The sequence below is a fragment of the Oryctolagus cuniculus genome, chromosome 2 (assembly GCF_964237555.1).
Source record: "Oryctolagus cuniculus chromosome 2, mOryCun1.1, whole genome shotgun sequence".
Taxonomy (NCBI): Eukaryota; Metazoa; Chordata; class Mammalia; order Lagomorpha; family Leporidae; genus Oryctolagus; species Oryctolagus cuniculus.
Window position 1 is genome coordinate 159,955,349 of NC_091433.1, and position 27,288 is coordinate 159,982,636.

Here is a 27,288-nt window from a genome sequence, read left to right on the forward strand (position 1 = left end):
CGGCAAAAGGAAGACCTTTCTCTCTGTCTGTCTCTCTCTCTCTCACTGTCCACTCTGCCTGTCAAAAAAAAAAAAAAAAAAAAAAAAAAAAAAAAAAAAAAAAGAAGAAGAAGAAGAAGAAATAATTAAATCAAGAGAAAACAAAATAGCCAATATGGACATAACAAAAAAGGATCATAAAATACCATGGATTAAACTCTCTGGTATTCAAATTTGCTCAAAAAACGAGATGCAAATCAACTGCACAATTAGACTATTGTTGCAAAGTAAGTTCTGACCACTCTTTTAGTCCAAATTATGAAACCTTACTAACATTTCTTTCTGTGAAATGAGATCTCATTATGGCAACCCCATCCTGTGAAGCACTCAATATAATAATTTCTACTAAATCTCATTAAAAAATTACCACAAAGCTGATTTTTACTTAATGACTTAGAAGGCTTCCCTATATGGAAAAATCTCTCATCTAAATAGAAAATGTTGAGTGGGCACTGTGGCACAGTGGGTTAAGCCACTGCTTGGGATGCCCACATCACATATCGGAGTGCCTGGGATTGAGTCCTGCCCCTGGGTCCAAACCAGCTTCCTACTAATGTACCTAGGAGGCAGCAGATGAATGGCCCAAGTACTTAGGTTCCTACCACCTACATGGAAGACCTGGATGGAGTTCCAGGCTCTGGTATCAGCTTAGCCCATTACTGGCTGCTCCAGATTTTGAAGAATGAACCAGCAGGCAGAAGACAGATTTCTCTCGCATGAAACGAAAGTGCAACTTGACTGTGTAGTGCCTGCATTTTAAACATGTTAGCTGGAGCCAGTGCTGTGGTGTAGCAGGTAAAAGCTGCTGCGTGCAGTGCCGGCATCCTACATGGATGCCGGTTCAAGTTCTGGCTGTTCCACTTCCAATCCAGCTCTCTGTTATGCCCTGGGAGAGCAGCAGAAGATGGCCCAGGGTCCTTGGGCCCCTGCACCCATGTGGGAGACCCAGAAGAAGCTCCTTGCTCCTGGCTTCAGATCAGCCCAGCTCCGGCCGTTGCCGCCAATTAGGGAGTGAACCAGCAGATGAAGACCTCTCTCTCTCTGCCTCTGCCTCTCCTTGCTCTGTGTAACTCTAACTTTCAAATAAATAAATAAATCTTCAAAAAAAATGTTAGCTGAAGAAGAGAATTTATGTATTTTTAAATTAATGTCTTTATTAAAAGGCAAAGAGAAAAAAAGAGGCAATGAGTTCCTACCTGCTGGTTCACTCTCCAAATGGCTGCAACAGTCAGGAGCCAGGAACTCAATCCAGGTCTCCTGTGTCAGTGGTAGGAATCTAATTACTTGAACACCAGCTGCTGCCTCCCAGAGTATGCAGTAGCAGGAAGCTGGAGACTGGAACTGGAGCTGAGAATTGAACCCAGCCACTCCAATGTGGAACATGAATATCCTAACCACAAAGCTAACCATACATTCTCAAAAGAGATTTTTTTAAAAACATTTTAATTAAAATATAACACATGAGCATGAAAGTATAGACTGTACAGCCATTTAGTTACCACAAAGAGAACACACCCAGATCACCAACAGCTGGGTCAAGAAACAGACCATGACCAGCACCCAGAAAGGTTCCTAATATACCTTCCCAATTACTACTCCTGCCCTCTTTCCCTAAGAGAACTACCACCCTCCTGGATTCTAACACCATAGCCTAGTTTTTCTCAGAGAATCACACAGTATGGACAATTTCTTATATACAGCTTCTTTTGTTCAAAATTAAGTTTGTGGCTTTGTCCCATGTTGCTGACTCCAGCAGTGGGCCTTGATTCACCCTGTTACACAGCATTCCTTTGCATGATTCCCCACCTAGCACCACTCCATTGTTGATGAACATTCAGTGTTGTTTCCAGTCTGGAGCCAATCAGAATGATACTGCTAATGCCATTTGTGTATGTATCCTTTGGTGCAGTGGTGTATGCATTTCAGCTGGGTACATACTGAAGTGTGAGACACAGGGATGACAGGGTTAGATGAAAGCATACAACCTTCAAAAGCATCTGTACCAATCTGTACTCCTATCAGCTGGGTATGAGCTGCTCCACATCTTCACTAATGCATGGTCTTTATAAATTTTTAACTATTCTAGCCAATAGTATACAATTGTGGCCTTAATTTGTATTTAGGAGACTAATTTTTGAAGGCTGGCATTGTGGCACAGTGGGTTAAACCCTATGACACCAGCATCGATATGAGTGCTGGGCTTCAGCCTGACCCAGCCTGCCTCTGTGACCATTTAGAGTGAACCAGCGGGTTGAAGACCTCTTTCTCTCTCCATCCCTCCCTTTCTGTGTAATTCAGCCTTTCAAATAAATCTTAAAAATAAAACAAAAAAAGCAGATGAGTAATTTTTAAAACAAATTCTGGGGGAAAAAAAGATAGTAGATACTATTCCTCAGTGCCCCTGATGCTGTCTTCCAAGGAAAGGAAAATATACAACCCATGGTGATTGGGAAAAGACAAAACAGAATCCAAATCACATCTGAAAACTGAAAAATCTTCTAGATAACCCACAGTTCTGATAACCTTTCTGGAGCTTCTGTTCCAGTGAGCCCCATCCGACTTTCATTTTCACCCCTCTACTCCACCGACTGGTTCCTTCCCAACAACGTATCATCAATCAAGCATCTTAATCCTATCAATCAGTGCTTGGAGTGTGGGCTCTGGACTCCCAATGCCTGGTCACCAATAAAATGGTGACCTTTCATGGTGACTGGTTCCATGAAGAGTGATGCTTATGGATGGGTTCTAATTACTTTTTCCTTTGTATTATAAATAAAGTTCAACAGATAAGCAGAGAATAAAATAATGAATCCTTACATCTACTTGATTATAATATTTTATCATGTTTGTTCCATTTTTTAAAAAGTTTTTTTTGCGGCCAGCGCCGCGGCTCAATAGGTTAATCCTCCGCCTTGCAGCGCCGGCACACCAGGTTCTAATCCCGGTTGGGGCGCCTGATTCTGTCCCGGTTGCCCCTTTTCCAGGCCAGCTCTCTGCTGTGGCCCGTAAGTTCAGCGGAGGATGGCCCAAGTGCTTGGGCCCTGCACCCCATGGGAGACCAGGAGAAGCACCTGGCTCCCGGCTTCGGATCAGTGTGGTGCGCCGGCTGCAGCGCGCCAGCCACAGTGGCCATTGGAGGGTGAACGAATGGTAAAGGAAGACCTTTCTCTGTCTCTCTCTCTCACTGTCCACTCTGCCTGTCAAAAAAAAAAAAAAAAAAAAAAAGGTTCTTTTGCAAGAATTATTTTATTTATTTGAAAGACAAAGGAGTTACAGAGAGAAGTAGAGCCAGAGAGAGAGAGAGAGAGAGAGAGGTCTTCCATTCTGCTGGTTCACTCCCCAAATGACCGCAACAACCAGAGCTGAGCTGATCAGAAGCCAGGAGCCAGGAGCTTCTTTCAGGTCTCCCACACAGGTGCAGGGGCCCAAGGAGTTGGGCCTTCTTCTACTGCTCTCCCAGGCCATAGCAGAGAGCTGAATCAGAAGAGGAGCAGCCGGAACTTGAATCGGAGCCCAAATGGGATGCCGGCGCTGCAAGCTGGGGCTTTAATCCGCTGCGCCACAACGCCGGCCCCTTGTTTGGTCCATTATTAAAAAAAGATTGTTTGAAAGGCAGACAGACAGAGATCATCTATCCACTAGCTCACTCCCCAAATGGCTGCCAACAGCCAGGTCTGGGCCATCCCAAAGCCAGAAGCCAGGATTTCCTCCTGACTTTCCACATGGGTAGCAGAGACGCACACTAAGACTTAAGCTATCATCTGCTCATTCGCAGGCACTTTGGCAGGAAGCTGAGTAGTTGGGTCTCAAACTGGCACCCGGATATGGGATGCAGGCATCGCAACTGACAGCTTAACAGCTGTACCACAACGCCAGACCCTGGTTCTTCTTTTACGAAAATATATGTTAGGAGCCAGCGCCGTGGCTCACTTGGTTAATCCTCCTCCTGTGGCGCCGGCATCCCATATGGGCGCCGGGTTCTAGTCCCAGTAGCTCTTCTTCCAGTCTAGCTCTCTGCTGTGGCCCGGGAAGGCACTGAAGGATGGCCCAAGTGCTTGGGCCCCTGCACCCACATGGGAGACCAGGAGGAGGCACCTGGCTCCTGGCTTCGGATCAGCGCAGCACCGACCATAGCAGCCATTTGGGGGCTAAACCAACGGAAGGAAGACCTTTCTCTCTGTCTCTCTCTCTCACTGTCTATAACTCTACCTATCAAATAAAAATTAAAAAAAGAAAGAAAATATATGTTATATATTTGGTTAGATTAACAGAACTATATATATTTACTATATACAAAAATGAAACTATAACATTCTTTTGTATACTGAAAAATTTTTCATGATTACAAGTATATGCACATAAATGATCATTCTGTATGCATGCTCATTTAGATTTATCTCTGTCACAGATAGTTGTCATTCGTTTAACTGCAGTAAAGTCATATCCCATTATATAAACACACCTCCATTCATCAATGGCTTGCAGATGCCTTTTCAGTTTTTTTCCAACTTTTCCACTAATTATAATGCTATGATAGTCTCATTTACATTTTGCTTTATGACAACTTTTCTCATGAGCATCATTTACATTTATAATTGAAAAAATAAAGATAAAATTCTGCCCCATTCATTTTCTCAAGAGAAAAGGAAAGGGAGTGAGAAAGCCTGGCAGCCAGGCTAAAATCTCTGAAAGAAATCCTCTTCTTAGCAATGGGCCTCACTCACACATGTATGTGATAAAAGGACTCAAGTTGCAAACTCTTACTGACACCTGAATAATCCACATCTATAGCTAAAGATTTTACTGCTGGGGCCGCACTGTGGTATAATGGGTAAAGCTGCCGCCTGCAGTGCTGGCATCCCATAAGGGCACTGGTTCGAGTCTGGGCTGCTCCACTTCTGATTCAGCTCTCTGCTATGGCCTGGGAAAGCAATAGAAGATGGCTCAACTCCTTGGGCCCCTGCACCCACCTTGGAGACCTGGAAGAAGCTCCTGATTCCTGGTTCCAGTTCAGTGCAGCTCCAGCCATTGCAGTCATCTGGGGAGTGAACCAGTGGATGGAAGATCTCTCCCTCCCTCCCTCCCTCTCTCTCTCTTTCTCTCTCTCTCTCTCCTTCTCTCTCTGTGTAACTCTTTCAAGTAAATAAATAAATCTTTAAAAAAAATTTTTGCTGCTTTCATTAAAGATGCCGATCTTCAGGTGTTATATATTCTTTATATCCTCCTGTTTTCTTAGTGAAAATTAATAGACATATTTTCATTTACAACAGAAATTATTGTCAGTAAGTTGCATTATTTAGGAAGGCGTGGGACATATATCAAGCTTTCTAACTAGGATAATAATACCACCAAAGGCAAAGAAGTGGGATACAAAGAAAATATACATATTTCTAAATTCTTTAAAAGAAAAGATGTTCCTTGACTCACAAGTGCCATACTCACCGTGCTACAACTAAAAACTGGTCAATCTGTCGATCCGTAAGTGGGCTATTTGGATCCCAAACTTTAACTTCCAGTTTTGACTGTTCCCTCTCATCTGATTCTCCTGCCCAACAAAAGAAAAGGAGTCATGTTACACAATACCCCGTCACCTGTAGTTGTTAAATGTAAGGTAAATGCTCATGGTTTTGGTCAGTTCTTTTGTATCACAGATGGACAGCGCCTTGTCAAGTGCATACTGATGACAATATGGTAAACCAACTGTATGGGACCATCATCACTGTGAATCTCCTGAGAACCTCAATACGTGACTAAGCACCACACTTGGGGACGTAAAGATGAAAACGAAAGCACGCCTGCTGCAGACAGTGAAACTGTGATGAAACTTGTACATGAATACCATGTTACAAACAAAGGAGGAGATGTATCATCAGCTGCAGACACGGCTGTAAGAATCTGAAGGGTAGAGGAATCATTTCAGGCTAGCTGGGAAATGGTGACATGAAAGAAGGCACATTTTTGCTAAGACTGAAGGACAGGAATACACTGGCAGGGCAGAGGACTCAACAAAAAGAAATAAGAACATGAACAAAGTCATGAGGCAAAAAAATGCGATGATAAGAAACAAAAGCTCATTTTTTAACAGGAATGAAAGCAGGGAGCTCTGAGTAGTGGATTAGGAACTTATTACTGAAGATTCTGTGCAAATTTCCTGAACAAATTTTATTTTGAGGTAATGAGAAAGCCCTGGCATTTTGGGTAATGGAATGATAAGACCAGAACCAAAACACGAAATTTCATATTTAGCAATGGTATATAATTTGCTCTGCAGAGATATCTGATAAAGACAGATAAATCAAACTCCTCTAAAAGTCCCACCTGGAAGTAATGAGGGGCTGAAAGACGGTGTTGAGGGTGAAATATAGAGAGAAGAGAAGATTTAGGAATGCCAGGGGCAGACTGGATGTACAGTGTCAATTTTAAGTCTTCTGAGCCGTACAGAAGAGCACTGGCATAAACACAGAACAGGAGGGGAGGGCTAAGGGACAGGCTAACAATAATGCAGGCAGCTTTGTTTTAGGATATCTCACAAGAAGATACAACCATCAGGCAAGATAGGATTTAAGTGGACAGCAAGATTGGATTTAAGTGGAAACAGACTTGGGAGCCAAATGAAGTTTGATGTACAGCTACAGACTCCTAGGCTAGACGCTCTTGGTCAAGAGGGACTGGTCTGGGCCGTGTTTTGCTTTCGATCACTGCATCTTTAACAGCAGGCAGCACGTCTTGCAGTAACTGACAACACACTGATGGAGGCACAGAATCAGCACACCACCTGCAATTGCCTCAGTTTGGAGATTTGTTCAAAGGCAGGTAGCTATCCCCTACAGAAAGAAACACAGCAGAGCTAGTGCTAGAACAGAGAGATCTAAAGGCTTGGAAGGATAATTTTTTTTTTTTTTTAATTTAAGGTTTATTCAGCAGGGCCAGTACTGTGGCTTTGCAGGTTACGCCTATGCCTACAGTACTGGCATCGCGTATGGGCACCGGTTCAAGTGCTGGCTGCTCTACTTCTGATCCAGCTCCCTGCTAACGTGCCCGGGAAAACAGTGGAAGATGGCTCAAGTCCTTGGGCCCCTGCCACCCACATGGGTGACCTAGAAGAAGCTCCTAGCTCCTGGCTTTGGCCTGCTCCAGCCCTGACCATTGCAGCCATTTGGGGAGTGAATTGGCAGACGGAAGATCCATCTCTATCTCTTTAAAAAAATTTATTTGCTGGTGCCGCGGCTCACTAGGCTAATCCTCCACCTAGCAGCGCCAGCACACCGGGTTCTAGTCCCGATCGGGATGCTGGATTCTGTCCCGGGTGCCCCTCTTCCAGGCCAGCTCTCTGCTGTGGCCAGGGAGTGCAGTGGAGGATGGCCCAAGTGCTTGGGCCCTGCACCCATGGGAGACCAGGATAAGTACCTGGCTCCTGCCATCGGATCAGCGCGGTGCACCGGCCGCAGCGCACCTGCCGCGGCGGCCATTGGAGGGTGAACCAACGGCAAAAGGAAGACCTTTCTCTCTGTCTGTCTCTCTCTCTCACTGTCCACTCTGCCTGTCAGAAATAAATTAAAATTTAAAAAAAAATTTATTCATTTATTTGAAAGTTAAGTGTTACAGAGAGACAGAGGGACAGACAGACAAGAGGGAGAGAGGGAGAGATCTCTGACCCACTGTTTCACTTCCCAGATGGCCACAACAGCCAGCACTGGGCCAGACAGAAGCCAGGAGCTAGCAGCCAAGAGCTTCTCCATTCTCCCATGTGGGTGGCAGGGGCACAAAGACTTGGATCATCTTCCACTGCTTTTTCTAGCCCGCTAGCAGGGAGCTGGATCAGAAGTGGAGCATAGTGGAGCCATTGGAGGGTGAACCAATGGCAAAGGAAGACCTTTCTCTCTGTCTCTCTCTCTCACTGTCCACTCTGCCTGTCAAAAAAATTAAAAAAAAAAAAAGAAAAAAAAATAATAATGAGGGAAAACATGGCCTACCATAAAGCTTAGATAAATAAAGCTGGACTGCCCCACAATAGAACACTGCCCGGAGTGTGGACTCACAGATCACTATCCTGCTGTACCAGTCTAAAAGAGCATTACGTTAATAATGCTGGCTAGCAGTGATCAAAGAGGGGCGACCTGAGAGAGAACTGCATTTTCTATATGATATTTTGTGCTATCTACCACAAAATAAATGTTAAAATTAAAAATTAGAAAAACAAACAGAATACACAGAAGTCCCTTCATTGTGCTATAAGAAATCATTATAAGCATGTCTAACTGCCGAGTTATTTGGAGATTCTGACTGTAATGAAGGACATGAATGTAAGAGGGGCAGGGAACACACCAAGGGCATTCAACCTCTAATCCCTTTGGGATAAACAAGATGCCTTAAGATGCCCACAAGAGGGGGAAGAGTGCCTCCTCCCAGCTTCACCAGAAACAACTTCATTTTTATATTTTAATATTGTGCTGTGGCTGGTGCTGTGGCGTAGTGAGTAAGGCTACTGCCTACACTGCCGGCAATCCATATGGGCACCAGTTCGTGTCCCAGCTGCTCCACTTTTGATCCAGCTCTCTGTTATAGCCTGGGAAAGCAGTGGAAGATGGTGCAAGCCCTTGGGCCCCTGCACCCACATGGAGACCTGAAAGAAGCTCCTGGCTCTTCTCTTTGGATCGGCGCAGCACCGGTGATTGTAGCCTTCTGGGAAGTGAAGCAGAGGATGGAAGACCTCTCTCTCTCTTTGCCTCTGCCTCTCTGTAACTCTGCCTTTCAAATAAATAAATATATCTTTAAAAAACATAATGTGGGAGGGCTGACGCTGTGGCATAGTAGGTTAAGCCTTCCCCTGCAGCGCCGGCATTCCATATGGGCGCCGGTTCAAGTCCTCAGTCCTGGATGCTCCACTTCTGATCCCGCTCTTTCTACTTTTGGCCTGGGAAAGAAGTGAAAGATGGCCCAAATGTATAGGGCCCCGCACCCACGCAGGAGACCGGAAGAACTCCTGGCTCCTGGCTTCAGACTGGTCAGCTCCAGCCCTTTTGGCCATTTGGGGAGTGAATCAGAGGACGGAAGACCTTTCTGTTTCTCCCTCTTTCTGTCTGTAACCCTACCTCTCAAACAAAATCTTAAAAAAAAAAAAAAAAAAAACAGGTTAAGATGCTCGCTTGCCACACTGGAGTGCCTAGGTTCAACTGAAATCTGGCTGTGGCTTCCAAATCTAGCTTCCTGCTAATGCAGACCATGGCAGACAACAGTGATGGCTCAAGTAACTGGGTTCCTACCATCCACAGTGGAAACATGGATTGGGCTCCTGGCTCCTAACTTTGGCTTGGCACCTGTTGTAGGCATGTGGAGACTGAGCCTGTAGAAAGTTCTCTTTCTCTTTCTGGTTGTGTGTGTGTCTCTTTCTCTCTGCCTCTCAAATAAAAAATTTTCACAAAGAAAAAAAAAAACAAGAGCCATAAAAAGCCTATAAAAGTGAAGTCACAAAGGACTAAGTAATTGAATATATTATTTTTCATTATTATTTGTTATAGAGTTAGACACATATAGCAGAAAGTTCTGCAATAGCAGATTCAACCAAGTAGAGAGTAGAACTATCTGGAGGGGTCTATGTCCCATTCTAGAGTGCATGGGTTTAGTTCTGGGCACCTGCTCCTAATTCTAGCTTCTAGCTAATACAGACCCTAGGGTAGCAGGTTAATAGCTCAACCAGATACAAAGGCATAGACTGAGTTCTTGGTCCCTAACTGAGCATAGCCCCAGCTGTTGTGGAAATACGGAGAGTGAACTAGCAGACTGGGGGCTTCTCTATCTCCATCTCCCTCTTGCTCTCAACTCTGTCTCTCAAATAAATTAAAAACAAAAATACAAAGAAAAGAAATTGTCACTACAGAACCTTTACAGATTTTGTCACTATTCCCTAAACATCACAGTGTAACAACTGGTCACATAGTATTTACAAGGTATTGGGTTTTATAAGTAATCTAGAGATGCCGTGAAGTATAAGGAGGTTATATGTAGGCTATCCAAAATTACTATGCCATTTTATAAAAGGGACTTGAGCATGTGCAGATTTTGGTATCCTGGGGGATCCTGGAGCCTAACCCCCTGTGGATACAGTGCGATGTCTTATTTCTAAAACTGGAAGGGCTTTTTATATAGCTTCCTGAAAGTTGCTTCTTCCACATGAAGACTACAATACTTGAGTTTCACGGTGTCCCTGTTTTCAAAGGACCTGAAATCTGAAGAAAAACATACCTTCTAAGAGCATTTCTGGAATGTCTGCTTGGTATCTGGGTCCCACTCTGATTTCACCTTTGTCAGCTAACAGTGTTTTCACTGAGGGATCATAGACCAATGAGTAGAAAAAGGTATCCTGAAAGGAATAATAAAAAATACCTAAGTAACCTTCATTTTCCCCATTTTTTATAAAGAAAAGAAATCAATGCTATACATGAAAACAAAACCATAGAGATACATACAACTTCATTTTGGTGAATGAATTAATAAATTAAGGGGAGCATGGTATTACTGCCATTGTGTCAAAGAATGTGAACGTGCATCAGGCTAAAAGAAATAGCTTAAAATGGATTATCAAGCTTGAATATTTGTTTTAAGGTAAAAGAAAACAAACTTCTTTTAAATAAAGTTTTGAAAAACTAGCAAAGTTAAATCATAACTAAAAGATACAGCACTTCAAGTACTCTGCCTTTTTTTAAAGATTTATTTACTTATTTGAAAGACAAGGTTAGAGAGAGAAAGAGAAAGAGATCTTCCATCTGCTGGTTCACTCCCCAAAAGGCCCCAACAGCCGGGGCTGAGCCAGGACAAAGCAAGGAGCCAGGAGCTTCATTCAGGTCTCCCATGTGGATGCAGGGGCCCAAGCATTTGGGCCATCATCTTCTGCTTTCCCAGGCACATTAGCAGGGAGCTAGATCAGAAGGAGAGCAGCGAGGACTCAAACCAGTGCCCACAGCGGTGCCAGCACTGCAGGTGATTACTTAACCTGCTACGTCACAGCACTGGCCTCTCTAGTAATCTTCTAAACTTGTAAAGTCCACATGCAACAATAGCTGTGCCGAATGGATGCCAGGCAGTCTTACTTTTGGAGTGTTCATCCACATTTTAATCAAAATATTAAAAGGTACATACACAAGAGTTGAACTTACGTGCATGTTACTATGTTTGGAAATATCTAATTGAATATTTATTAATTATAATTCTGCAGTGCTTTGAATTCTGAAGCATATGTGTACAGAAGCAGGTGTACAAACATAACCATTTGTACCAGCAGCAGCAACAGCACATGCATTAGGGCACAGTGGGCTGAGCCACTACTAGGGATGACTAAATCCTCTATCAGAGTGCCAGTTCGCTGGCTGCTCTACTATTGACCCAGCATTCTGCCAGTGCACCTGGGAAAGCAGCAGCAGATAGCCCAAGTTCTTGGGTCCCTGCCAACCTTGTGGGAGTTCCTGGATGCTGGCTTTGGCCTGGCCCAGCCCCCGCAGTTGTGGGCATTTGGGGAGTGCTCTCCCTCTCCCCTTTCTCATTTATCTTCTGCTCTCTCGCCTCTCCCTTTCTGTCATTCTGCCTTTCAAATTAGATTTTGCTGAATTCTACATAACCACTTGCAGGTGATCTAAACCAGCAAGAACCTTGCTTCTGCTTCCCACTACAATTTAGTAGATGAACTACACAACAATCTGTATTATATTCTGGAAGGAGACTTCACCAAGACACAGATGAGTCAGCTGCAAATAAAGAAAATCTGTCAAGCTGTAATGTTCTCCCCTCTTAAAGACTGTGATAAGGAGAACCAGAGGGGAAAAAAGAAACTTTTCCTATCCATTGAGAAATCCTGTGCTGTATTGTAATGATAGATTACTGTCAGGAGAAAAAAATTAAACAATAAAACTTTTTTAAAAAAAGTTTATTTATTTGAAAGTCAAAGTTACACAAAAAAAGAGAGACAGAGAGAGAGAGAGAGGTCTTCTAACCACTGGTTCACTCCCCAGTTGGCCACAACGGCCGAAGCTGTGCCGATCTGAACCCAGGAGCCAGGAGCATCCTGGGGTCTTCCCAAATGAGTGCAGGGGCCCAAGGACTTGGGCCATCTTCCACTGCTTTCCCAGGCCACAGCAGAAAGCTGAATTGGAAGTGAAGCAGCCAGGACTTGAACCGGCGCCTATATGGGATGCCGGCATTGCAGGCGGTGGCTTTATCCATTACACCACAGCACTGGCCCCAGTTTTATTCGTTTTGATAAGCAGATAATACTTTTGAGTATAGGAAGAAAAACCTTTTAATGAAGTATGCTCCGATTCTTTTTTTTCCAAATAAAAACCTTACATATATCTAATAAAGATTTTAGGGGAAAAAACATATAAAACCATAAAGATGAATTACTGAAACACCTATGGCACAACAGGTTAAGCCGCCACTTGTAACATAAGCATCCCATATTTAATCAGCAGTTCAAGTCCCAGATGTTCTGCTTCTGATCCAGCTCCCTGCTAACATATCAAGGCAGCAGAAGAGGGTCCAAGCACTTGGGCCAGTGCTACCAATGTAGGAGACCTGGAACGAGTTCAAGGCTCCTGGCTTCAGTCTGGTCTAGACCTGGATGATGCAGCCATTTGGGGGAGTGAACCAGTGAATAAAAGATCTGCATTTCTCTTTTTCCCTCTTTTTCTCTCTCTTTGTTGCTCTGCCTTTGAATTATATTTAAACAATAATAATGAAATATCACTGACAATAATATTCCCACAATACAAATGGTATTGCTTTAAAGGTCACCTAAAACATTTTATAAGGTAGAATGCTGTTTTTAAGAATTTCTCCTAGGGCCGGCGCTATGGCGCAGCTAGTTAACACCCTGGCCTGAAGCGCCAGCATCCCATATGGACACCAGTTCAAGACCCGGCTGCTCCACTTCTGATCCAGCTCTCGGGTATGGCCTGGGAAAGCAGTAGAAGATGGCCCAAGTCCTTGGGCCCCTGTACCCGCGTGGGAGACCCAGAAGAAGCTCTTGGCTCCTGGCTTCGGATTGGCCAATTGGGGAGTGAACCATCAGCTGGAAGACCTCTCTCTGTCTCTGCTTCTCCTCTCTCTGTGTAACTCGGACTTTCAAATAAATAAAGAAATCTTTAAAACATAAATAAATAAACAAGCTTCTTACTGAGATTTAATGAAAGAAACTTATAAATGACAAAAGTTATTAGGATTCCAGGAAAGAAAAGCAGACTAGCAATGGTAAAATTTCATCTGTAAAGAATCAAAAAATAAATCCACTTAATTACAAACCAAAAAATGTCAGAGAAGGATTGAGTTCAGTAAGTTAATTATTTCATACAGTCAAAAATATGTATCTACCAGAAACTAAATCATGTGTTATACTCTATAAGGTCTTTCATTACCAACTAAAAAACAGAGAGGCCTTATCTCAGATAACCAGAAAAATAAAATTATCGAAATACAGTTGAGTCAGTATACTTTTACTACTATATTACCATAAGGCATAAAAATACTTTGGTATAAAAAATAAGTAAATGCAAAGGTATGAGCTTCATATGAAATACAGGAAAAAAACCAACTATGATTGTGAATTACCTCTTTATCAAGATATGACAACACAGATTCTGTCTCATTGAGAAGAGCAACACTGCATTTCCCCCTGTTGAAAACATAAAGAATAAGTGTGAGACACTGATGACATACACAAAGTTAAGACTATTCAACATGTAGGACTGAGACTGAGAAATTAGATGACAGTTAGGAATATAAGGCTCACTTTACAGTCCTGTTGGTAGACAAATTGTAAAAAAAAAAAAAAAAAAGTCTGTCTTTGTAGGCATTTGTTGAGCAGCAAATCCTAACAGCATTTTATAGGTTACTTCTTTACTTCTTAATTATTCAAAGTAAAAAAGAATGCAATGAATACTCTTCAGAATAAGAGTCAGTTTCTGAAGCTATAAATAGGTATTACAAGATATTTCTATACAAAGAATCTTCAAAGAAATCACCATAAAAACCATTGCCTAAGACAATGCTCAGATTTTTCAGCAGCTACTGCATAGGAGAGCCTAAATTAAAACATACTTTTATATGAGGATATAATAAACCTACCTTCTCTAAAATCACTATGAAGACTAGTTAAAATTTAAGCCGGAGAAACTTCTATAGAACAAGGGGCAAAATAAAAACCTACGGATTCATGGACCTTAAGGTCTGACTAAAGTTACCTTTGATCATAACCCCGGGTGTGACGGTGGAAATAACTCTCTGCTTTGAAAAGGTCTGTCTAGACGCTGAGAAAAATTAAGGTTATGCAGTAGAGTAGTTTATTATAAGTACTTTCAAAATGATAAAACATCAGAATGTGGAATTTCTATTTTATTTCTTTAAGAAGATTTATTTATTTATTTGAAAGTCAGAGTTACACAGAGAGAGAAAGAGAGGCAGAGAGAGAGAGAAAGAGAAGTCTTTCATCAGCTGGTTCACTCCCCAGATGGCCACAATGGCTGGAGCTGTGCCAATCGGAAGCCAGGAGCCAGGAGCTTTCCTGGGTCTCCCACATGGGTGCAGTGCAGCAAGGACCAGGGCCATCTTCAAGTGCTTTCCCAGGCCATAGCAGAGAGCTGGATAGAAAGTGGAGTAGCCTGGACCTGAACAGGTGTCCATATACAGGTAGAGGCTTTACCTGCTTCGCCACAGTGCCGGCCCCTCCATTTTATCTTATCAAATCTCTAATTCAGTTATCAGAAGAGTTATAAAGGTTTCTGTTTTTCTGATATATTTTATTGATGCATGGTAGTGAAGCAGAAAATTTAACATTATTACATCAGTACAATAACAACACTCGGTCAATTACCTGACGCTCTCACAAAGACAGCACAGCCACACTGCATAGAATAATTTCTTCGGCCTGTGAATACGTGCTCACACATGCAGCACGCTCAAGTAATAAATGAGCTTTCTAAAAATAGTCTTCATTTACTTTTTCCTTTCAATATCAGCTGACAAGGCAATACAAGATACTTCAAAATGTTCATGGAAATGGAATTGAAAGATAAGTGGCCGGTGCTGCAGCTCAATAGGCTAATCCTCCGCCTTGCGGCACCGGCACACCGGGTTCTAGTCCCGGTCAGGGCACCGGATTCTGTCCCGGTTGCCCCTCTTCCAGGCCAGCTCTCTGCTGTGGCCAGGGAGTGCAGTGGAGGATGGCCCAAGTGCTTGGGCCCTGCACCCCATGGGAGACCAGGAGAAGCACCTGGCTCCTGCCTTCGGATCAGCAAGGTGCGCCGGCAGCAGCGCACCAGCAGCAGTGCACCGGCAGCAGCGCACCGGCAGCAGCACGCCGGCAGCAGCACGCCGGCCGCGGCGGTCACTGGAGGGTGAACCAATGGCAAAGGAAGACCTTTCTCTCTGTCTCTCCCTCTCACTGTCCACTCTGCCTGTCAAAAAAAAAAAAAAAAAAAAAAGTATTTCAGCCTAAGAATTTTTTAAATCCATGCTTATCAAGGGACATTAAAAAGCTAAAAGAAAAAGCATTTTATGAAAAATCTACGCATGGATTTCAGAAATTTTTTGCACCAAAATAAAAACTTTTCTTTTACTTCTATTTTTCCATGAACACTTTGAAGTACCCACATATTTCTTTTTTTTTTTTTTTAAATGTTAAATGACCTAGAAGAAATACAGACTTTTAGGTTCCCTAAAGTCAGGTTTGTTTGCAGGAGAAGGAGTCAAACCTGCTTAATATTATAATGGATATCATCACTTTTACTCACTTGAATTTGTTTTCTTTTTGTAAAGATTTATTTATTTATTTATCCCTAAATGGGATGGTTAGATGGAAGCCAGGAGCCAGGAGCTTCAACTAGGTCTCCCACCTGGATGCAGGGGGTCCAAGCACTTGGGCCATCTTCCACTACTTTTCCAGGCCCATTAGCAAGAAGTTGGATCAGAAGTGGATCAGACAGGGATAGAAATGATGGCCGTATGAAATGCTGGTGTCAGAGGAGGTAGCTTAACCTTCTGTGCCACAACCCTGCCCTATTCAATTTTTTTGAAAGATTTACTATTTGAAAGAAGAGAGTCAGGGGACGTGGGGACACGGCAGAGAGAGACAGATCTTCCATCAACTCATTTACTCCTCAAATGGCCACAATGGCCAGGGCCAGGCCAGGCAAGGCCAAAGCCAGTAGCCAGGAACTCCAGGCAGGTCTGCCACATGGGTAGTAGTGGCCCAAACACTTCGGCCATCTTCTGCTGCTTTCCAAGACACATTAACAGGGAGCTGGATTGGAAGTGGAACAGCTGAGAACTGAACTACTGTGCTCATGTGGGTCACTGGATCATAGGCAACAACTTAACCTGCCATGACGCAACACCGGACCCTAATCACTTGAATTTTAAGGGTCAACAAACTTAAAATTCACACAAGCAATATAGCATACCTAAGAAGTCTCCTCCACACAGCCTAAAATGGACAAAATATTGTCAAACTCTTTTACTCTAGTAATTACATTAGCAGATTAAGGAAACATTTGATTATACTATTTCAGATCACAACCTAATTACAAAGTCAATAGGATACCCAGGCAATCTAAAGTAAATAATCCTTGAATTATCTTTAATAATCCTTAAATTATCTTTAACGTAGCTATATTGTACTTTTCTCAAAATCAAAATCTTAATTTGTGGGTAAAGCCACCTCCTGAAGCGCTGACATCCCACATGGGCGCTGGTTCAAGTCCCTTGATTCAGCTCTCTGCTTATGGCCTGGGAAAACAGTAGAAGATGGCCCAAGTGTTTGGGCCCCTACACCCAAGTGGAAGACCCAGACAAAGCTGCTGGCTCCTCGTTTCAGGTGGGCTCAGCTCCAGTTGTTCCAGCCATTTGGGGAGTGAACAAGTGGATGGATGTCTTCTCCTTCTCTCTCTGCTTCTGCCTCTCTGTAACTCTGCCTCTCAAATAAATCTTAAAAAAAAAAAAAAAAAAGCCTTAACTCTTAAAATGTTCATGTACATATATTAACAGCTAACAAAGTACGTGGCTGAGTCAGAATTACTTTATGCAGCCGGCACCGCGGCTTACTAAGCTAATTCTCTGCCTGCGGCACCGGCACAGAACCAACTGGGTTCTAGTCCCAGTTGGGGCGCGCCGGATTCTGTCCCGGCTGCTCTTCTTCCAGTTCTTCCAGTCCAGCTCTCTGCTGTGGCCCAGGAAGCCAGTGGAGGATGGCCCAAGTGCTTGTACCCTGCACCCGCATGGGAGACCAGGAGAAGCACCTGGCTCCTGGCTTCGGATGAGCACAGCGCACTGGCCACAGTGCACCAGCCGTAGTGGCCATTTGGGGGGTAAACCAATGGAAGGAAGACATGTCTCCCTCTCTCACTAACTCTGCCTGTCAAACAAAAAAGAATTACTTCATGCAGTAAATGTGAATATGTAATTAATACATGTACTACCACGCCAAGAATTGTTGATAAAACTGGTTTAAAAATAGATTTAACGTCTTGGGTTCCAAGAGCCAAACAAATCTTGGCTCACAGATAAAAGCATGGTAAATTTTAAGCTAACTAAACCTAAAGGAACTATCATTCAATTCAGAATTTAAATAATCCAACTGATCTACAAGGAGAAATCAAGGAATGAAGGAGCTACTTTCTCCACAATATTTTAATCCTCCAAGAATATATACCCAAACGTGATATAAAGCATCTTGGCCGGCGCCGCGGCTCAATAGGCTAATCCTCCACCTGCGGCACCGGCACACCAAGTTCTAGTCCCGGTCGGGGCACCGGATTCTGTCCCGGTTGCCCCTCTTCCAGGCCAGCTCTCTGCTGTGGCCCAGAAGTACAGTGGAGGATGGCTCCCAGCTTCGGATCAGCGCGGTGCGCTGGCCACAGCAGCCATTGGAGGGTGAACCAATGGTAAAGGAAGACCTTTCTCTCTCTCTCACTGTCCACTCTGCTTGTCAAATAAATAAATAAATAAAATAAAAAAGCATCTTGAAGACCTAACCCAAAGAAAAATGACCCACACCCATACAGTCAAGCCTACTGTGTTTCTACATGGTATCACATAAGATTACAGAATTGTGACAGATATAATATCTGACCCCACAGATCACTTCAAAAAAACTTTTGAATATATACTCTGCTACAGAGACTGTGCAGGGTGTTGATACAGAGACTCATAGGGATAAACAACTATAACACAACACAGCCCCCATGTCTAATGACAGGTATCAATCAACCTAGAATCCCCTGTGTGGTCAGCAGTATGGCACAGACTAAAAAATGACTATACAAGAGCTAGAATTGTGGCACAGTGGGTTAAGCTGCCACCTTCAACTCCAGCATCCCATGTGGGTGCTGGTTCGAGTCCTGGCTGCTTCCAATCCAGTTTCCTTTATTGTGCCTGGGAAGGCAGTGGAAGTCGAAGTGCTTGGGCCCCTTCGACCCACATGAAAGACCCAGCTAGAGTTCCAGGTTTCTGGCTTCAGCCTAGCCGGAATCCAGCTGCTGTGGCCACTTGGAGAGTGAACCAGTGGATAGAAGATTCTCTCTCTCTCTCTCTCTCTCTCTCTGTAACTCTGCCTTTCAAATAAACAAATCTTTAAAAAAAAAAAAAAACTACTATGCAAAAATGTTAATATAGGTTATGCATTTCTCTTATCTAAAGATGTTCTAGACCAGCGCCACGACTCACTAGGCTAATCCTCCGCCTGCGGCGCCAGCACACCGGGTTCTAGTCCCGGTTGGGGCGCCGGATTCTGTCCCAATGCCTCCTCTTCCAGTCCAGCTCTCTTCTGTGGCCCGGGAGTGCAGTGGAGGATGGCCCAAGTGCTTGGGTCCTGCACCCACATGAGAGACCAGGAGGAAGCACCTGGCTCCTGGTTTCGGATAGGCGCAGTGCACCGGCCATTTCGGGGCTGAACCAACGGAAGGAAGATCTTTCTCTTTGTCTCTCTCTCTCTCTCACTGTCTAACTCTGCCTGTCAAAAAAAAAAAGTTATATATTTCTATACATGAAAGAGAAAAGTTAAGATTAGTTGTCATTTCTCCCTATCTGTAGACTTTCCTTTGATAGAACTAAAGCTTGTAGAGTGGCTGAAGATCACCACCCCTACTTAGAAACTACAAATTTCTTAGGGCTGAAACCAGATTTCCTGAATCCCACTATCTTAGGGAAGGATCCAATCATCTACATGATTAACATACCTCACCAGGTGATTGTTAGGTATACTAAACTTGGAAAACAACTCTCCTACAGATGCAGAACCTGACTTTAAGCTTTCCTTTTTCAACAAAAACCATTATTTATTAAGAAAAGCATTTTCCTGAATGGTTCTATGAGTCTTATATTTGCCACAAACTCTGGATTCTGAACATTTCCCTCATATACAGAATAGCCTGAAAATACTACATTCTGTGATTTCAGATTCAGTGACTAGACAGAATTACACAGCATTTCATCTATTTAATACAATGAACAAAAAAATTTTTTAAAAGATTCACTTACTTAATTGAAAGGCCAAGTTACAGAGAGGCAGAGAAAGAGAGAAAGAGAGAGAGAGGTCTTCCATTCGCTGATTCACTCAAATGGCAGCAACGGCCTGAACTGGGCCAATCCAAATCCAGGAGCCAGGAGGTTCTTCCTGGTCTCCCAAGTGGGTGCAGGGGCCCAAGAACTTGGGCCATCTTTTACTGCTTTCTGAAGCCATAGCAGAGAGCTGGATTGGACGTGGAGCAGCCAGGATATGAAAGGTGCCCATGTGGGATTCCAGCACTGCAGGCAGCAGTTAGTACTAAGCCCCAGCGCCAGCCCTGACAAACAAATTTTTAAAAACTGAAGTTCAAGGGCCAGTACTGTGGCACAGTGGCTTAAGCCCCGACCTGTGACAATGGCATCCCATATGGGCGTTGGTTCGAGTCTCAGCTGTGCCACTTCTGATTCGGCTCCCTGCTAATGGCCTAGGAAAGCAGCAGAAGATGGCCCAGGAAAGCAGCAGAAGATGGCCCAAGTGCTTTGGCCCCTCCACCTGCGTCAGAGACCCAGAAGCTGCTCCTGGCTCCTGGCTTCGGATTGTCCAGCTCCTGATGTTGCGACCATTTGGGAGTGAACTAGCAGACAGAAGACTTCTCTGTGTCTCTCTGTCTCTCTCTCTGTAAATCTGCCTTTCAAATAAATAAAAATAAATAAATAAATGATGTTCAAAGATGCAAAATGCAAAGTCTCATTTCTCAACAAAAACTCTGTAAGATACACAAGAAGAAAAATCCCAAATTCTGAAGAAAACTATTTCCAAATCAATATTATATGCTGAATGAAGGACAAACATTTGGCACAGCAATTAAGATACCACTTGAGATGCCCACATTCTGTTAGGTAGGAAGTCAGATATGAGCTTATGTGTGTGTGACATAAAGGCCTAAAGAAAAGACATCTATGTCCAGCATATGCATCTGCATCTGTGGGGGGGGGGGGGTGTCCCTGCCCATTCTGCCTGGCAATCTTCCACAATCTCCCAGATGCAGCCCAGTATCTGCATTTCAAATACTCTGCTCCATCCGGATTCTCCAGGGGGTCTTGCTCACCTTTCCTCTAAACTCAGGACAGTGCCAGCTAGGCTTCCTCCTGTCTGACACCTTCAGGGGGAAGACTCAGATAGGAGATTCTTAATATTTACATCCATAAAATCCTTTGTTTCGGGAAGAAATGTGTGAAGACAGAGGCCCATCTCCTTAAAAACCCCTGGCCTTGCCGGCGCCGTGGCTCAATAGGCTAATCCTCCACCTTGTGGCGCCGGCACACCGGGTTCTAGTCCCGGTCGGGACGCTGGAGTCTGTCCCGGGTGGCCCTCTCTGCTGTGGCGAGGGAGTGCAGTGGAGGATGGCCCAAGTCCTTGGGCCCTGCACCCCATGGGAGACCAGGAGAAGCACCTAGCTCCTGCCATCAGATCAGCGCGGTGCGCCGGCCACAGCGCGCCAGCCACGGCGGCCATTGGAGGGTGAACCAACGGCAAAAGGAAGACCTTTCTCTCTGTCTCTCTCTCTTTCACTATCCACTCTGCCTGTCAAAAAAAAAAAAAAAAAGAATACTATTCGAGTGCTGGTGTGGCTCAATAGGCTAATCCTCCGCCTAGCGGCGCCGGCACACCAGGGTCTAGTCCCTAGTTCCTGGCTTCGGATCAGCGCAATGCGCCGGCTGCAGCAGCCATTGGAGGGTGAACCAACGGAAAAAGGAAGACCTTTCTCTCTGTCTCTCTCTCTCACTGTCCACTCTGCCTGTCCAAAAAAAAAAAAAAAAAGACTATTCAAAAGGAAAAGGCAAAACAATTATTAACCACCAGGAAAACAAAAAGTTGTAAAAGAAGGAATATGTGAAGAATATTTACATGTTCATAAAATGCAAATATTGGCTACATTAAATAAAAAGCTATGGAAATGCTGGAAACACAAGGGAAAGAAGAGGAGGAGGAAGACCAATTTCTAAACCCAAACAATTAAGTATAGCAAGTACAGGATAAATGCAGAAGTCACTATCTGAAGAATTGCAAATGACTGCAAAGTAGCAATCAACCATACGACTGACTTGGGTATTATTTCATAACTATACACACACATATATATAAAAACACTGTATAAATTCCAAGTTTTATTCAAGAACTCGAAGTATTCTAGATAAATGAGTTTTAATCCTCTTCATCTTGGTTTATCTGGAAGTAACATAATTCATAACTGGTTAGCAGCTATGTACAACCAGTCATGTAGATTATTCCTCAAATACTTCTGGGTAAAATATTTCAAATACCATTTGGCAAAAGGCATGTTTGAAGTGAGTGATTCTAATCGTGTTCCTTTAGATGGTTAACAGCCTCTCCACCAGGACTCCCAGCTTTTCCCTTCCCTTTGATTCTCTCTTGGGAAACTGCTCAAAAGTAGCAGCATCCATGATTCCAGTATTTGCTTTATTTTTTTTTTATTTTTGCACCATCAGATAGTTTTATATTTGCTTTTTTAAAAATAATTAAATTTAAAATTAAAGAAGAGATCCTAATTAGCTAAATTGTACAAATTTGTATAAATACCATACCAGAAAGCAAGGAGTATTAAGAACGACTCTATATCAGGCTTTTTCAAGATGGGTACCGCTGATTAAAATTTGGGACCAGATAATTCTTAATTGCCAGGGCTGTCCTATGCACTTAGCAGTACCCTTGGCCTCTACTCACTCTCATCCCAAACTTCCCCTGAGACACAAAATCACCTTGGTTTGAGAACAAGTAATCTACATTATAGGGCTACTGAGCCATGGTTTTCTTAATTTTATCATGGAAACAAGCATTTAACATTGCCTAAACAAGTGTAAGAGTCTTTAGATTCTTAAAAAGAAGAGGATTAGCCTGTTGAGCCGCGGCGCGGCACACCGGGTTCTAGTCCCGGTCGGGGCGCTGGATTCTGTCCCGGTTGCCCCTCTTCCAGGCCAGCTCTCTGCTGTGGTCAGGGAGTGCAGTGGAGGATGGCCCAAGTGCTTGGGACCTGCACCCCATGGGAGACCAGGAGAAGCACCTGGTTCCTGCCTTCGGATCAGTGCGGTGCGCTGGCCGCAGCACAACGGCCGCGGCGGCCATTGGAGGGTGAACCAACGGCAAAGGAAGACCTTTCTCTCTCTCTCTCACGGTCCACTCTGCCTGTCAAAAAAAAAAAAAAAGGAGAGCAAGAAATCTGGAAACCTTTAAACATTTCTATTCAGATTTGCTTTCTGTTAGTGCTGCTTCAACAGATATTAACAAACAAAAAAGAAAAGGAGGCAGCGGCAGATATTTGGCACAGCGGTCAAGCTTCCCCTTGAGACTCCTGCATCTAGTGCATGAGTACCAGGGTTCAAGTCCTGGCTGAGCTCCCCATCTTCGCTTCTTGCTAATATGCGTGCTGGAAGGTAGCCGGTAATGGCTAAAGTACTTGAGTCTCTGCCACCAATGTGGGAGACCCAGATTTCGAGTTCCCAACTGTCAGATTCGTCCTGGCTCAGGCCTGATTATTGCAGGCATCTGGGGCATCCATCAGCAGACGGGAGATGTGTATGTCTCTCTGCCTTTCAAATGAATAAACAAATTTAAAAACCAAACAGAACGTCTGTTTGGGTAGGTGACCAGAATGAAAAGCCAAGAACAGACGTTTAGAGTTAATGTGGTGGATACATGGATTATGCAAAGTAAATGATTGACAGTAGTGTTTTTGCGAAGCTCACTCTGTCCATGGCTTGTGGACCCAACAGACCATGATTCTGAAGATTTGGAACAAAGAGGAAAGAAACTGTCAAAGAAGAATCAAGGGGTGAAAGCTGTTCCCTTGATGCCCTCTTCTTCCTTTTCTATGCACAGGTGAAATGTTCCCTAGATGGCTGTGGATACTGAGCAGATCCTTCTCTCAAGGACAGGATGGCAAATTGTTCTGACTACAGGAAAAGCTCACAGCTTCCCCTGCAACAGTAGTGGTGGGGACAATACACTGAATACACTTAGTAACTCCTGCACTGTGATTTTAGATGGAGAAATAAACAACTCAACCCATAAGTAGATAGGTAAAATGGTCATCTCAAGGGGAAGACTATAGTACAAATACAAAAAAAATTCTACACATGTAAATATTAACATGTGAAACTGTGATATGACTTTTCTCCAGCTATTGTGTATTTCCTGCAGTCCACCTTCTAAGAGCCTAATAAGTAAACTACATAATTAATCTCCTAATATTAAATCATTTCTTAAGTAGTGTTACTTACAGTCATTGATGACACTCTTTGGGCTCATTCAAATTTTGTTTACAAATTACCAAGAGCACTATAAAAATCAACCTATCTTAAAAGACAAATGCTGGCACATTAGATATATTTTTTTAAGATTCCAAATAAGCTTCCTCTAACATAAATGGCCAAACTGAAGAAACTGGTAATCCACACTGGAGTTCTATTTTATTTCTTATGTGAATAAAGAAATCCCCCTAAACTTAATTAGGACACTTTCAACAATTTTATGTGGTATTAATTTTGAATGTATACTCACAATTACACATGTCAAGTGATCTATGTTCAAGTTTATTCTGTGTAGTACTGCTTTTAACAGCAAAAGACTAAACTGAACCAAACAAATGAGAAATATAACCCAGCCATAAAAAAAGATTAGGCAGATTTTTACGATCCAATATGGAACCATCTCCAACAATCAATGTAACACAATATAACAGCACCATAATTTACTCCCAGACACAAACACACGTCATTGCTCGTAAATGCCTTAATGTTTCCAGAAGTATATCAGTTTCAGACTCTAGAAACACTGATAAGTTAGGGGATTATATAGAAGTCAAACACTTTATTATGTACCCCATTTTTGTGTATTTTGATTTTTGAACTGTGTCAATATATTTCATATCCTAACTCTAAAAAGTTAAATTTCTTTTAAAAGATTTATTTATTTATTTGAAAGGCAGAGTTATGGAGAGGCAGAGAGAAAGAGAGACAGAGAGAGAGAGACAGAGAGAGGTCTTCCGTCTGCTGGTTCACTCCCCAGATGGCCACAATGGCCAGAGCTGGACTGATCCAAAGCTAGGAGTCAAGAGCTTCTTCTGGGTCTCCCACATGGATGCAAGGGCCCAAGGACTTGTGCCATCTTCTACTGCTTTCCCAGGCCAAAGCAGAGAGCTGCATCATAAGTTCAAGAGCCAGGACTCAAACCAGCACCCAATTTGGATGCCAGCACTGCAGGCAGTGGCTTTACCCACTACGCCACAGTGCCGGCCCTACAAAGTTTAAACTTTTAAGAAGATGAGAATCAGATCAGTTTTCTGTGATCCTGACAACAAAAATGACTGTGTCACCATCTACTGCTTACACATGGCATTCATCCACACCAAGTACACCATTCCTAACCAGAGCAATACATAAATTTCCATGAGTATCAGAAACATGGCCCCAATGCCCATTGTTTGCATTTCTATTAAACACAGCATTGGTAGTTGTAGCTACTACAAATAGATTTCAGAAAAAATCAGGAATCGAAGCTCACAGTATGTATAAAAGGAGCAAACGCTGTGGAAGATGGAGGTAATCTACCTATCCAGCAGAGAGCTGAAGAATTTCCAGTCAGAGAGCAGGACCTGAGCTCAACCACCTCCAGCAGGCAAAGCCCTCCCACACAATTGGAGCTCTCTGAGCCTCACTGTTCCCCTGGTTCTGAGTAGGAACAGATAACTGGGGCCAGCGCTGTGGTGTAGTGGGTTAAGCATCTGCCTGCAGTGCCAGCATCCCTTATGGGCACTGGTTCGAGTCCTGGAAGCTTCTCTTCTGATCCAGCTACCTACCTGGTGGTGGCCTGGGAAAGCAGTAGAAGATGGCCCAAGTGCATGGGCCCTGTACGTGTGTAAGGAGACCCAGAAGAAGCTCTTGGTTCCTGGCTTCAGATCAACTCAGGTCCAGCCATTCGAAGACCCCTCTCTGTCTTTCTGTCTGTCTGTCTCTAACTCTACATCTCAAGTAAATAAATAAACCTTAAAAAAAACAAACAAACAAACAAACAAAAAAACAACTACAGGGCTTTAAAAAGAACAGATAACTATGAATCATCCAATACTTGAGGATAGATGAAGGCACAGAAGATAACCCAAAACCTAAAAACTGAATATACAGGAAGCAGAGGTGATTCAGGTAACACAACACAATTGAAGATTTGAGAGAATATCACATTCAGGAAAGAAGAGTAAGACTCATTGATGAAGAACACTTAGAAAACAAAAAATACCCCTAAATGGACTGATAGATCAATGTCAAAGATCCAGCAAAAAAAGAAAAAATAAATAAAGCAAAAAATTAAATACAAGAAAAGACAGGAAGCAATGACAACCAACCCAACATACATACAAGAGAAGCATTAGAGCAATCCATACAAAATAAATACCATATTTTAGCTACAATGATAGACAAATCTTCAAATTAAAATAGTCTTCAAAATATCCTCACTGTTGATGTATCACCCAGAAACATCAAGATGCACTGGATAAGAGAAATCTAAAAAGATTTTAAAAAAGGAATAAACAGGTAATATGCAAAGTATGGAGGATTTATATGGAATAAAACTAATGTTCAGTGAAAACAAATATTTGATGACATGGAGTAATTCAAGTTTTGAGGGATAATCAGTTTGAACCCACAGTTGAATACAAAGCCAAATACGAATCAAGTATGCAGTATTAAATTTCTATGAATCTCATTCCAGAATAACATGGCAATGGGAAGTATTATAAGACATGTAAAAGAGGGCCAGCACCGTGGCTCACTTGGTTAATCCTCCACTTTGCGGCACTGGCATCCCATATGGGCACCAGGTTCTAGTCCCGGTTGCTTGTCTTCCAGTCCAGCTCTCTGCTGTGGCCCAGAAGGGCAGTTGGAGGATAGCCCAAGTGCTTAGGCCCTGCAACCGATTGGGAGACCAGGAGAAGCACCTGGCTCCTGGCTTCGGATCGGCGCAGCGCCGGCCGTAGTGGCTATTTGGGAAGTGAACCAACGGAAGGAAGACCTTTCTCTCTCTCTCTCATACTGTCTATAACTCTACCTGTCAAATAATTTTTTTAAAACGACATGTAAAAGAATGATTGAGTCTGATGAAGTTGAGATTTTCTGCCCTAAGTTAATATACATTAAAACATCACCTAGGGAAAAAAAAATCACATAGAAGGCTGGCACTGTGGCTTAGGGGGTAAAGCTGCTTCCTGCAGTGCCGGCACCCCATATGGGCACCAGTTTGAGATCCAGCTGCTCCATTTCAGATTCAGCTCTCTGCTGTGGCCTGGGAAAACAGTACAAGATGGCCCAAGTCCTTTGGGTCCCTGCACCCACATGGGAAACCCAAAAGCTGCTGGCTCCTGGCTTTGGATTGGCACAGCTCCAGTCACTGCAGCCAACTTGAGAGTGAACCAGCAGATGGAAGACCTCTCTCTCTCTCGCTCGCTCTCGCTCTCGCTCTGCCTCTCCATCCCTCTCTGTGTAGCACTGACTTTCAAGTAAATAAATAAATCATTTAAAAAAATCACATAGGACACTAAAAAGATGTATGGTCTTTTTTTAATTAACTTTTTTTTTTTTAAAGATTTACTTATTTATTTGAAAGTCAGAGTTACACAGAGAGAGGAGAGGCAGAGAGAGAGAGGTCTTCCATCCAATGGTTCACTCCCCAGATGGCCCGAACTGTGCCGA

At 43.2% G+C, this 27,288-nt stretch overlaps 1 protein-coding gene across 11 annotated transcripts in view; it reads right to left on the reverse strand.

The window, feature by feature from the left end:
• Positions 1 to 27,288, reverse strand: part of MTA3 (metastasis associated 1 family member 3) — a 218,359-nt gene that overhangs the window by 65,401 nt on the left and 125,670 nt on the right. For all 11 annotated transcript variants that reach the window (XR_011386670.1, XR_011386669.1, XM_070069204.1 and 8 more), the window contains exons 5-7: positions 13,636 to 13,699; positions 10,282 to 10,399; positions 5,482 to 5,584 (exon numbers count right to left, since the gene is read on the reverse strand). Coding sequence is in view for 9 of the 11 variants with exons in the window: in XM_070069204.1 (XP_069925305.1) it covers positions 5,482 to 5,584; positions 10,282 to 10,399; positions 13,636 to 13,699 (285 nt within the window). In the remaining 2 variants the exon portion in view is untranslated. The remainder of the gene's footprint in view (positions 1 to 5,481; positions 5,585 to 10,281; positions 10,400 to 13,635; positions 13,700 to 27,288) is intronic.